Source organism: Sardina pilchardus, chromosome 17 (assembly GCF_963854185.1).
Source record: "Sardina pilchardus chromosome 17, fSarPil1.1, whole genome shotgun sequence".
NCBI classification, from domain to species: Eukaryota; Metazoa; Chordata; class Actinopteri; order Clupeiformes; family Clupeidae; genus Sardina; species Sardina pilchardus.
The window spans coordinates 17,972,888-17,984,254 of record NC_085010.1 but is presented as its reverse complement, the minus strand read 5'-3'; the positions used below and the strand labels follow the sequence as shown (position 1 = coordinate 17,984,254).

Below are 11,367 nucleotides of genomic sequence, written 5' to 3'. Positions count from 1 at the left end.
AGGTCTCTCTATGAATGCACTGTTGCCATCTGAATGCTTTGATTTGGTAGCCTGTGAATACAATGAATTGACACTTAAATGCCTTTCATATCTCTATATTGAGATGTTGCCTAGTCTATATACATTTACAACTGAATTAAAATACTCCTAAGCTTGTAACTTGCTGCCTGAAATTAATTTCATGGTATTGAGTTACAGATAAAGACTCCTTCATGTCAGTTTGTATTGCTTTTCATATTGCCACAGTTATCATTCATCCTCATACTGTGGTTAGTATATTCAGTGCTTTGAAAGAGGGGCTAGTCCTCATGGCTGAATACACATACAAAATCAACATTAAACCCAAGAGGAGCGGAAGTTTTTTGGGAGTTTACCACCGAATTACCGCCTCTCCTTGTACCCCAAAAATGGAGTAGCACCTGTTCACTTGCTCATCATCACCAGTGGGTTGAATCATCATTTGTCTATGAATCACACAGAACAACAACATCTGCTAACATACAAGGTACCTCTGTTTTACTGCATATGTATACTCATTATATACTATGATAGACTACAGGATATGTGCGTGCGCGTGTGCGTGTGTGTGTGTGTGTGTGTGTGTGTGTGTGTGTGTGTGTGTGTGTGTGTGTGTGTGCACGCGCATTCATGCATATGGGTGTGGGTGTGTGTGTGTGTGTGTGTGTGAGTGTATGTGTGTGTCATTGTATGTGGTGTATGGTATGCATAGACAGAGAGAGAGAGAGAGAGAGATGAGGAGAGATGTCTTTTGAACAGTGGCCAGCACTCCGGCATATGGGTAAACAAACCCATACTCTATATGCCCCCTTCCCCTCTGAGAAAAGCAGCTCACCACCTCCGCGCTCACCGGCTGTGTAGTGCTGCAGCGGCTCTCCCACGTAAAGAGCCCCGGAACGGAGCGGGGCCTGAGTCATGTGCTTCGTCTGTGGAGGGTTTGCACTGAGGGCACGCCGGCGAGCTATTCCTGTCAGGAAGGTTTTCGGTGCACATAGGGCTGCAGCACAGCGCTCGCATCAAAAAACTCTCTGAAGAGCTCTGTCTCCACTGTCAGGGATCTGAAGAGAGGAGAGAGGGAGTTAGAGAGAGAGAGAGAGGGATAGAGATGGGTGGATGGAGGGAGGGAGAGTCAAGGCAAAGCATGGCAAGGCAGTTTTGTTTGTAAAGTGCATTTCATAAACCATCAGACAATAATGAATAAAAACATGAACAAATAAAAAAATATAAGAAAATAAATTAGAATACATATATTAACAGACAGAACACATATCATTAAAATGTCATCAAATGCATAATTAAAAGTCATAAAACAGAGAATGCCGCTGATTAAAAAAATAAGTTACAAATAAAATGCATAATTAAAAAGTCATTAAAGACAGAGTGCAACTGATTAAAAATGGATGATTAGGAGAGAGCCACGGAGAACAGTTTTGTCCTTAGTCTTGATTTAATTCTGGTGGCAGTTGGGACATATTTTCTGTCATCCTGAAGTGGGCTCCAGAGCTGAATAGCATGACAGCCGAATGCTTCTTCACCATGTTTGGTTCTGACAGAGGGATTTATTAACAAATGTTTCCCCTGAGATCTAAGAGGTCTGGAGGGTATATATCTGAAGACGGGGAGAGTAAAGGGGCTATGGGGTCGTGTGGAGGTAGAGTGAGGCAGAGAGAGAGAGAGAGAGAGAGAGAGCAAAAGATTGGAGAGAAGAGCAGAGACCAAAATGGAGAGATTGAGTGAGGGAGAGAGAGAGAGTAGGAGAGGGAGAGAGAAAAAAGGCGAAAGAAGCATTTGCTGAGGATGTGAAGAGGTGGAGGCACAGCTGAGAGGATGAGAGAGGGTGGAGGTGCATGTAAGTGGAGAGAGAGAAGGGGGCGAGAGACCCAAATGAGGGGACGTGCAGGGATGGGAAACAGATGATAGAAAGAGGGGAAGACAGGATTGAAAGGACAGAGGTATCTTGGGACGGAGACTGCAAAACAACATGTGACATCTGATCTGATAATGTAGAACTGTGATGGAGTGAGAATTATCTAATGGCAAATACCATGAGGGGGCGGAGGGACAGAAATGGAATGGCAGGATAGAGAGAGTATAAATAAACAGATAGCAGTAAAAGAAAACGACACACTGAAGGGGGAATTGAGACAAATATATTTAGAGAGAGAAACTTGAATAGAATAGAAATGTGGGGCGATGGAGAGGAAACATCTGAGATATGTTGCATAAAAACCACAGAAATACACAGAGAGGATATAAAATAATAGGATGTTGAACAACTGTAATCTTTCCTTCAACCTGACTCTTTCCAGGCAGATCTATTCTATCAATTGCTCATTCAGCTGGATGCATCCGACACTTGTATTCACGCTGCGATGTCAGCGATGTAGTCTGATCCTCAGCCAAGCTTGTGTGTACGCTCAGCGACTGTTAGACCACCCAGTCATGGTCGACACTGGTAACCCATCCCACACTTATACAGTCATACACACACACAAACACACACACACTCTCTCTCACTCTTTCTCTTTCTCTCTCTCTCTGACACACACACACACACACACACACACACACACACACACACACACACAGAGCTGGTGGATTACGAAAAGGCAGGACTATATTCTGTTCGAATCGATAGGCCTGCACTCTTCATGAGGGTCGCCCAAATATAGCGCGGGCAGGCAGCTAATCTTTTTTTGCGCTGCACTTTGGAAGGCATTCCACAGACATCTATCAGCCTCGCCATTCATGCCGCTCCTCCTCTCCGCGCGAGAGGCTCCAAGATTTCTTGCTGACTTGGTGATCGCGGAGCATCTGACGCTTCGCACCCCCCAAAAAAACCAAACATGGCCTGCTGCGCTGCGATGACTTTTGTCAGCCTGCGAGACAACGACAAAGCTATCGCCTCTGAATGTAATGTTGGTGTGTGTGTGTGTGTCTCTGTGGCTTCTCTTTGGCGCAATCATAAAATGAGAGTGAATGTATTCACTTTGATTCAGTGAGTCAGAAACTGACAAACAAAATGGATACATCTTGATGCCAGAGAAGCTGAAGAGATGAATTCTATCAAATGGAGTGGGGAACAGCTTGAAAAAAAAAACAGCTTGACAAGATTTGTTAATACCTTTCGATTTTTTAAATGAACAATTCTGTGCAAAATATTATTTTAAGCATAAGGAATGGACTGAATTTGGACTGAAATGATCACAACAGAAATGTGTTAAAATGATTATATCCGTAGCTCCGTGCTGATGTTATTGGCTTTATAAACCCACAGAGCAGCAGGCACACATTTCCATGGTTCAGTGGTATCTGCAAAGAGTAGACAACATTCTTCTAGCTCTGATGTTCATGCTCTTTAACCACTGCACGTTTTATGGCAGCCGGTGTGTGTGTGTGTGTGTGTGTGTGTGTGTGTGTGTGTGTGTGTGTGTGTATGTGTGTGTGTGTGTGTGTGTGTGTGTGTGTGTGTATGTATATGTGTATGTATATGTGTGTGTGTGTGTGTGTGTGTGTGTGTGTGTGTGTGTGTATGTATATGTATATGTATATGTGTGTGTGTGTGTGTGTGTGTGTGTGTGTGTGTGTGTGTGTGTGTGTGTGTGTGTGTGTGTGTGTGTGCGTGCGTGCGTGCGTGCGTGCGTGCGTGCGTGCGTGTGTGTGTGTGTGTGTTTATGTGTGTGTCAGTGCACACTCGCTCTCTCCAGCCCTGAAGGTGTCCTTGGTTCCGCACGGACATCTCTGGGCCAGCCATGAGCTCCTCTGTCTCCTCTCACACATAATTACACACTCACTGTATCTGAACTCACACTCACACACACACACACACACACACACACACACACACACACACACACACACACACACACACACACTCACACACACACACACACACAAACACACACACACACACACACACACACTTAACTCACCATTAACACACTACACACACACACACATTTCTACATCTGAGCACACAGATACACACCACATGTGCGCGTGGCATGGATGGGTGAGTCGTTAAAGTGACGGATTAGGCAGGGCCAGGAAGGTGATGGAGGGATGAGAGCCAAGAGAGTGTGAGTGAGAGAGAGAGACAGAATGAAAGACTGGAAGGAAAGAGTGGAGGAGAAACAGAGAGAGGCTGCTGGAGAGGGGGGAAAGGGGAGATAAGGGGTAATGGAGAGAAGGGGGTGGGGGGGCGGTGCTATCTTGTGGGCCCTGGCATGCATTGCCACCAAGCGGCAGGGGAACCGGGAAGGCCATCACCTGAAGAGCAGCACAGTCACCCCCATTAAGGGCGAGGTGAGGGAGATTGAAATAACACAATAATGGACCTGTTATCTGCTGGAGTTCCAAGCATCACATGCACGCACACACACACACACACACATACAGAGAGACAAGTGCACTCTCTCTCATTCACACACACACACAAAACACACTCGCAGTTACAACATATTTCAGTGGAAAATGCTCCACTAAAGTATCCTCAAAGCTGGGGGCAATGGGCTGGCAACAGCAGCACTTAGTGTTGCGAAACACTGCATTAATAATTTTCGAAAACCATTTTGTCTCACAGTTGACCATAACCAGCTTGATTCCCTTCCGAAGAGATAAAAAATACATGAAATAAAAATCAAGCTACAGCCCATTGACCCTGTTAATTTTTTATTTTATTTTTTTTCACCTCCACAAGAAAAGGACCATTTGCAACAATGAAGCCTCTGCCTGTTGTGCTCTCTCGTGTTTACGAGGACAAATACAAGGGAGAATTTGCAGGTAAACAGGCATCATCCGTCATTACGGTGCCACACTCCTCCTCCATCAGGCACAAGCCCCAGCCAGGCTGATCTCATCACAGGAGGGGGAAATGTGACAGATTGCCAAGGTGCTCCCCTCTTCCTCCACCATCTTCCTCCCAACCCCCTCTCTCTCTGACCCCCCCAAACACACACACACACACACACACACACACCATCCTCACTGACAAAGCATTTATCACAAGCTTCCTCTGTGTAACACAAACAGATGCAGGCCACACAGGGGCAGCAGATGGCCCACCTGTCAATCTGTCCGATACAAAGGTGAGGAAAAACGTGCAAAAAAACGACGGGATGGTTTTCATATTTTGTCATGTTTTTAAATGTGTGTATTGTGTCACACTTTAACAATTTACTTGTTGAACTGGGTGCGTAATGAAGTTCACGCACGCGTGTCGTGTTGCACAAGCAGCCGTGAGACGTTTAAGTGTCCAAAATTGCATTAGGATACACATAATTAAATATGATGTAGAACAATGCTGCACATATCACGCACACGTAGGAAACACCACCCACGCTGCTCTCTTCAATCCCTCACTCCCTACCTCCCTCCCCCTGTAGTCTGAAGTTGTTCATATTCGTCAGTGCGGCTGAACGACCCACCAGAGAAGGAGTTTGAACGTGAACCGCGTACAGTGCACTGGAGCTGTTCGTGGAGACAGCAAGGAAATCTACCCGTGAAGCCGAACCATGGCACAAACCGTCGTTTAAGGGCTGTGACTAAAAATTGCCATTAGGCTACTGTGAAAGGACACCTGGGATACCTTGGGAACTTAAGTCGGACAGCTGGTGACATCTGTGGGCGTTGTCTTATTTGGTCCTCGCGGACGGCTTTCGTGGGGAGAAAAAAACTGACTTGGAACTACACACCTGCCGGCGCCGACGCACTCTGTGTGACTGAAAAAGGGAGGATGAAACTATCAGACAGCACGACGAGGAGCAGCAGTGTTCCCACACGTGAATTTAAGTAGGGCTACATTCTGGGATATGCGGCATCGTAACTATTTCATCCCGTTATCCCCAAGCGAGCCAAAGAGTCCGGAGCGCGCGGGAGAGGACCCTAGAGCGCAGGGGTCTCTCTGTATTGCGCACACAGTTGAGGTAACCCAGAAGCTTTGTCATCTGGAGTTTGTAAAGCAGCATTGCATTACGCCAGGAACAAATTAGCCTCAATCTAACTTCGTTTTTGGAGTAGCCTACATAGTTTGGAGAAATAACGGTTTAAACACTGTAAATACTGTAACTACTTGTATGTACAGAGTATACTCTGCTTATAAAACCTTATACATCTTTCGGACATAAAGTTGTACTTCAGCAGTCATAATATGTCAGCTCTGAGGAAAAAATTTGGGGATGATTATCAAGTAGTGACGACTTCATCCAGTGGCGGCGGGTTTAACCAGGCGGCCCCTGAGAAGAAAAAGAAGCGACAACGTTTTGTGGACAAAAACGGCCGTTGCAATGTCCAACATGGGAACTTGAGCGGCGAGACCAGCAGGTACCTTTCGGATCTCTTCACTACCCTGGTGGACCTCAAATGGCGCTGGAACCTCTTCATCTTCATCCTCACCTACACGGTAGCGTGGCTGTTCATGGCCTCAATGTGGTGGGTCATCGCCTTCATTCGAGGAGATCTCAACCGGGCCCACGATGACAAATACACACCCTGTGTTGCCAATGTCTACAACTTTCCCTCGGCCTTCTTGTTTTTCATTGAGACAGAAGCCACCATTGGTTATGGCTACAGGTACATCACGGATAAATGTCCGGAAGGAATTATCCTTTTCCTGTTCCAGTCAATTTTGGGTTCGATTGTGGACGCGTTCTTAATTGGCTGCATGTTCATAAAGATGTCCCAACCTAAGAAGCGGGCAGAGACTTTGATGTTCAGCGAGCATGCAGCAATCTCCATGCGTGACGGCAAACTGACGCTCATGTTCCGGGTGGGCAATCTCAGGAATAGCCATATGGTGTCTGCTCAAATCCGCTGCAAACTGCTCAAAGTGAGTAGCCTTATACCCTCACCTCTGTGAAAATCTTGAGTTATGTGACCGTTCAATAACTGTCACCAAATGTAATTTCCCTTATCCCTATCATTCTAAGGTTACCATGCAGTGTTTGAGGCCTTTGGAGTGTGTTTGTAAAATGATAACAGTTACAAATGCCTATAGCCTGACTTAAAGTAAAAATACCATCTTGAATATGGCAGTCCTTCTCAAGTCAGTCCTCACCAATAAGGATGAGAATTTAAAGTGGCCTCTTAAAGGTTATTTTTTTTTACAGTTATGTGTTGCTCTGGTCCATTGAACAACAGAGATTTTTCCTGTGTCCTTCCTTTGCACTCTCTCTCTCTCTCTCTCTCTCTCTCTCTGAAACACACAAACACACACACACACTCACACACTCACACACACACACTCTAACACAAACACACACACACACACACACACACACACACACACACACACACACACACACACAGTCTCGGCAGACACCCGAGGGTGAGTTTCTCCCCCTGGATCAGCTGGAGCTGGACGTTGGTTTCAGCACCGGGGCGGATCAGCTCTTCCTCGTCTCCCCTTTGACCATCTGCCACGTGATCGACTCCAAGAGCCCCTTCTATGACCTCTCCCTCCGCTCCATGCAGACCGAGCAGTTTGAGATCGTCGTCATCTTGGAGGGCATTGTGGAGACCACGGGTGAGACCAGACTCAGAAATCTCTTCTTTTACATGGAACTCTCTTATGAGGAAATGCTAATATGTTCATCTGAAGAGGCTTTATAATAGTCCTCTTGGGAAATGAGTAATAACCTTCTGGGATTCCTGAAAATGACTGGAAGCCTTAACACTTGAATTAATAAGATGATGAAATGGTCGTCAGAAATAATTACTTGACTGAATTGATTCCTGAAGTTATGAACTGAGGGAATTAACAGTTGCACTGATTAAGTGGAATATAGTGACAGTGCAGATCTTTGTTGAACTTACAAACTTAGAATAATGATCACTTCTAAGCCGGCATGAAATAAATGCAATTTAATCTCAGACAACAAAATGCTGAAAAAACATGTATTTATCATACATTTAGATTGTGTGAACATCCCTTGTGTAGTGAATGAGAAGTGCACAGTGACATCAATGTTGCATCAAAGTGTGGAGTCTCTGAAAGTCACTGGAGTCCGTTCTTGATCCTGTAGTCAGGGTCTTTAAGGCTTTAAGGTTTTTTTGTAGATTCTATGGGACTCCTAATGTGCCTAACCTGTTATGAAAATCAAGAAAGGTTCCAAATAGAAAATTAAGAAAAAAAATGGTCTGTTCGTTCTCATGGTTAGATCAAAAATGTAGTTTTCAAAAATAGTTTTGGTGGCAAGAAAATGTTTCGAAACCATGCTTAAATAATTACTCACCGGAGGAGTGATAATTTTTAGATGTAGAAAAATCAATGATTTATAAGTAGCCATCAATTATTCTTTGTATTTGAATCTGGTGAAAGATGTTACCATATCTAATAAAAAATGTATCAATTTGGTTCGATAATGTGGCAGATTAACTTTTCCAAAATGCATGTAAAAGTAATAATCATAAAATAGGTTAGTTGTTAGTTAGTCAATACATTTATTGTCCAACAAAGAATAAAAAGTATCTCAGGTTTAAACAGACCAGAAAAAAAACAGACCATACAGGCCCACGAACATCTGTGATGCATCTCTTGTCACTGCTTATTTCTTCAGCCGAGTACACACCATTTCCCTCCAGTGGACTGAGGTGCTGTTTCAACTTCTTCCTCTGGCGAGAGATACCCAGTAAACAGCCGTCTAATTGTTTGACAATTTGCATAGAGGCCTTGAGGGGACTTATTAATATTTAGAACTCGGCGCACCACAGGATGACAGAGGGAATGCTGGCGATGTTGTCGCTCATTTATTACCGATCCTCTGATGAATATTTCCCCCCCATAAGGACCTGTATCCAAAACCACCGGTGATAATGAGTTGCCTTTGTCAGGGCTTTTTTCGGCTCACCACGGCACTTGCTGATGCTCCTGCTGCTGCCTGCCTACCTTGTCAGTTCTTGGGTTTGCCTGCCATGCCAGTGTTTTGTCTGACAAGAGTGAGCTAATGGATGAAGTTAGTTATATGGGTTAAAGTAAGACTTGCACAATTGTTTTAAAAAGATTGAGTTCAGTGAATTTACTGTATTTATGTAGTCACCTGACGCGAATAGGGAGGATTGAGAGAGCTGACCAGCAACAAACCAGAATAGTGTGCTGGAGGATCTTGATGATCTTGTCGGCAGTGTTTATGCAACGCTGTGCCTATAGCCTACAGCTGTGCTCATAAGTTTATGAACCCATGCTAAAGTTGACTAAAAAGAGGAATAAAAATCTTGAGAAATCTAAAAATATTTTGGAAATTGATCTTGAAAATGATTTTTTATTCCTCTTTTTTTAGTCAACTTAAGCATGGGTTCATAAACTTATGTCAAGAACACGCCACAGGCAGGTTAGATGGAAACAAGACTGCCAGATTGCTTCCACCTGCCAAAGCTCTATTCTGAGGAAGAAGAAGAGAAAACTGTTCACACAACAGGCAGAGATGTTGGTCTAGTTCGGAATAAATGAGGGTTACCTCTGATTATGGGAATTTGGATAGGTTAAGTGTGTTGATTACCACCCTCCCTTCCTCTTTATCTTTCTTTCTTTCCTTCTTGTTTGTTTGTTTTATCATGCTGTTGACCTGCCAAAAGACCATTTCACCTGCCAGTCATAATTGACCTCTTTTCCGTTTCCTCCGATCCCTCACCCTGTGACACATCACTCATCCCACATACACACACACAAACGAACATACATTCATACATGTATGCATACATACATACATGCATACATACATAGATACTTACATGCATGCATGCATACATGCATACATACATATAGTACATGTACATACATACAGACATACATTCATTAATGTATAGATACATATAATAAATACATACAGCTCCCCGTGGGTATAGCCAACACAATAGCCTATGAAAAAGGCGCTGTCAAGCACAAGCACACAGATGCATAGAAAAGAAATGAAAACATCAGGCAGAAAGGCACAATGTGTACACCCACACACAGTCCCCATGAGACAGTCACACACCACCTACGATAAGGTCTCAACCGCAGAACTGGTACGACAGGACAAAATTTGGCTGTTACACCCACCTAGGAAACGGTGGTTGGATTTGGCAGTTTTTTTTTTTTTAAAGAAAGAAAGAAAGAAAGAAAAAAAACACAGAATTATATACAGTTAGTCAGCACTCTGTTCTCCCCATTGTGAATCTGTTTCCATAGCAACTGAATCTCCCCCCTCCTTGAGCGCGCTCAGTACAGTAAAGTCTGTGGCTGTCTGTTTGAGGTGCTTCAGCTAGCTGGGCTCGGAGCAGACCGAATGCACCTAAGCTGGTTTTTATCAGTTGCTCTAATCAAAGAGTAATTATGACATATTGGGTTTGCCCTGAGCTGTGGTTAATTATGTTTGTGTTAGCATTTCTGTGTTTATGTGGGGGAGGGTTGTTTGTGGTTGTGACTGTACAAGTATGTGTGTGTGTGTGTGTGTGTGTGTAGTGTGTATTTGTGTGTGTTTGAGTGAGATGGGGAGGGAGAGAGAGAATATATGTGTGTGTTTCCGTGTGTGTGTGTGTGTGTGTGTGTGTGTGTGTTTGTGTGTGTGGGTGTGCATGCATGCGTGCCTCCTCATCTTTTCCCTCTATCCTTTCCTTTTATGTATATGTTCTAGGCTATATAGAAAACATATCTCCGAGTAGCCCTGTACATACAGTACATGTTCACATACAGAAACGGGGGAAGAGAATGTGTGAAAGACTGAGACGAGAGAGACAGAGAGAGAGAGAGTGTGAGAGAGAGTTATGCCACTGACACGTTTATACTTTGTCCCCAAGGACGAACCCTTTTCTGGTTTCTGGGTAAATGGTTTGGACAGGCTGTGTGCTTGTTCTCAAGGATAAATGTGTGGCTGGTGTCCGCAGGGAGGTTATGTGTAGCACTGCGTGAACCTGAACTTCAACTGGTCTGTCTGCTCTCTCAAACAACAAGAGACACCCCCCCCCCACCACCACCATCCCACTCCACCCGTTTGCCCCTCCTGAAAAGCGAAAGAATCTCCATGAGTCCTGGTGCTGCTAAGCCCAAGCCAGGACAACATATCGTACATTTCGCGATTGTTTTGTTCCTCGACATGGATGGAGGTTTATCACAAACCAAATTGCATTCTCACTCGGGGGAAAATCTGTATGTGAAATGCAATAGAATCCAGGATTTGGCTTGATCTTGTTTACAGCCGGCTCGTACGTCTGCATTACGGAATTACACATCCTCTTCGTTTATTTCCAGAGCAGTGGCTTTCGTGCCCTTTCTCTCTATACGGCCGCACGCGCCAATTTGTGTCCATCAGACGGACTCGGAGAGCCTTTGCTGTGGAGGAGGTGTTTTCACACAGCATGGGAGTGCGCGGGGTG

At 44.5% G+C, this 11,367-nt stretch overlaps 1 protein-coding gene across 1 annotated transcript in view; it reads left to right on the top strand.

Annotated features, from left to right (window-relative positions):
* The first annotated feature begins 5,460 nt into the window (after positions 1-5,460).
* Positions 5,461-11,367, top strand: part of kcnj3b (potassium inwardly rectifying channel subfamily J member 3b) — a 12,424-nt gene continuing 6,517 nt past the window's right edge. The window contains exons 1-2 of the mRNA XM_062517876.1: positions 5,461-6,844; positions 7,324-7,540. Of these exons, the coding sequence (XP_062373860.1) occupies positions 6,167-6,844; positions 7,324-7,540 (895 nt within the window). The 5' untranslated portion in view covers positions 5,461-6,166. The remainder of the gene's footprint in view (positions 6,845-7,323; positions 7,541-11,367) is intronic.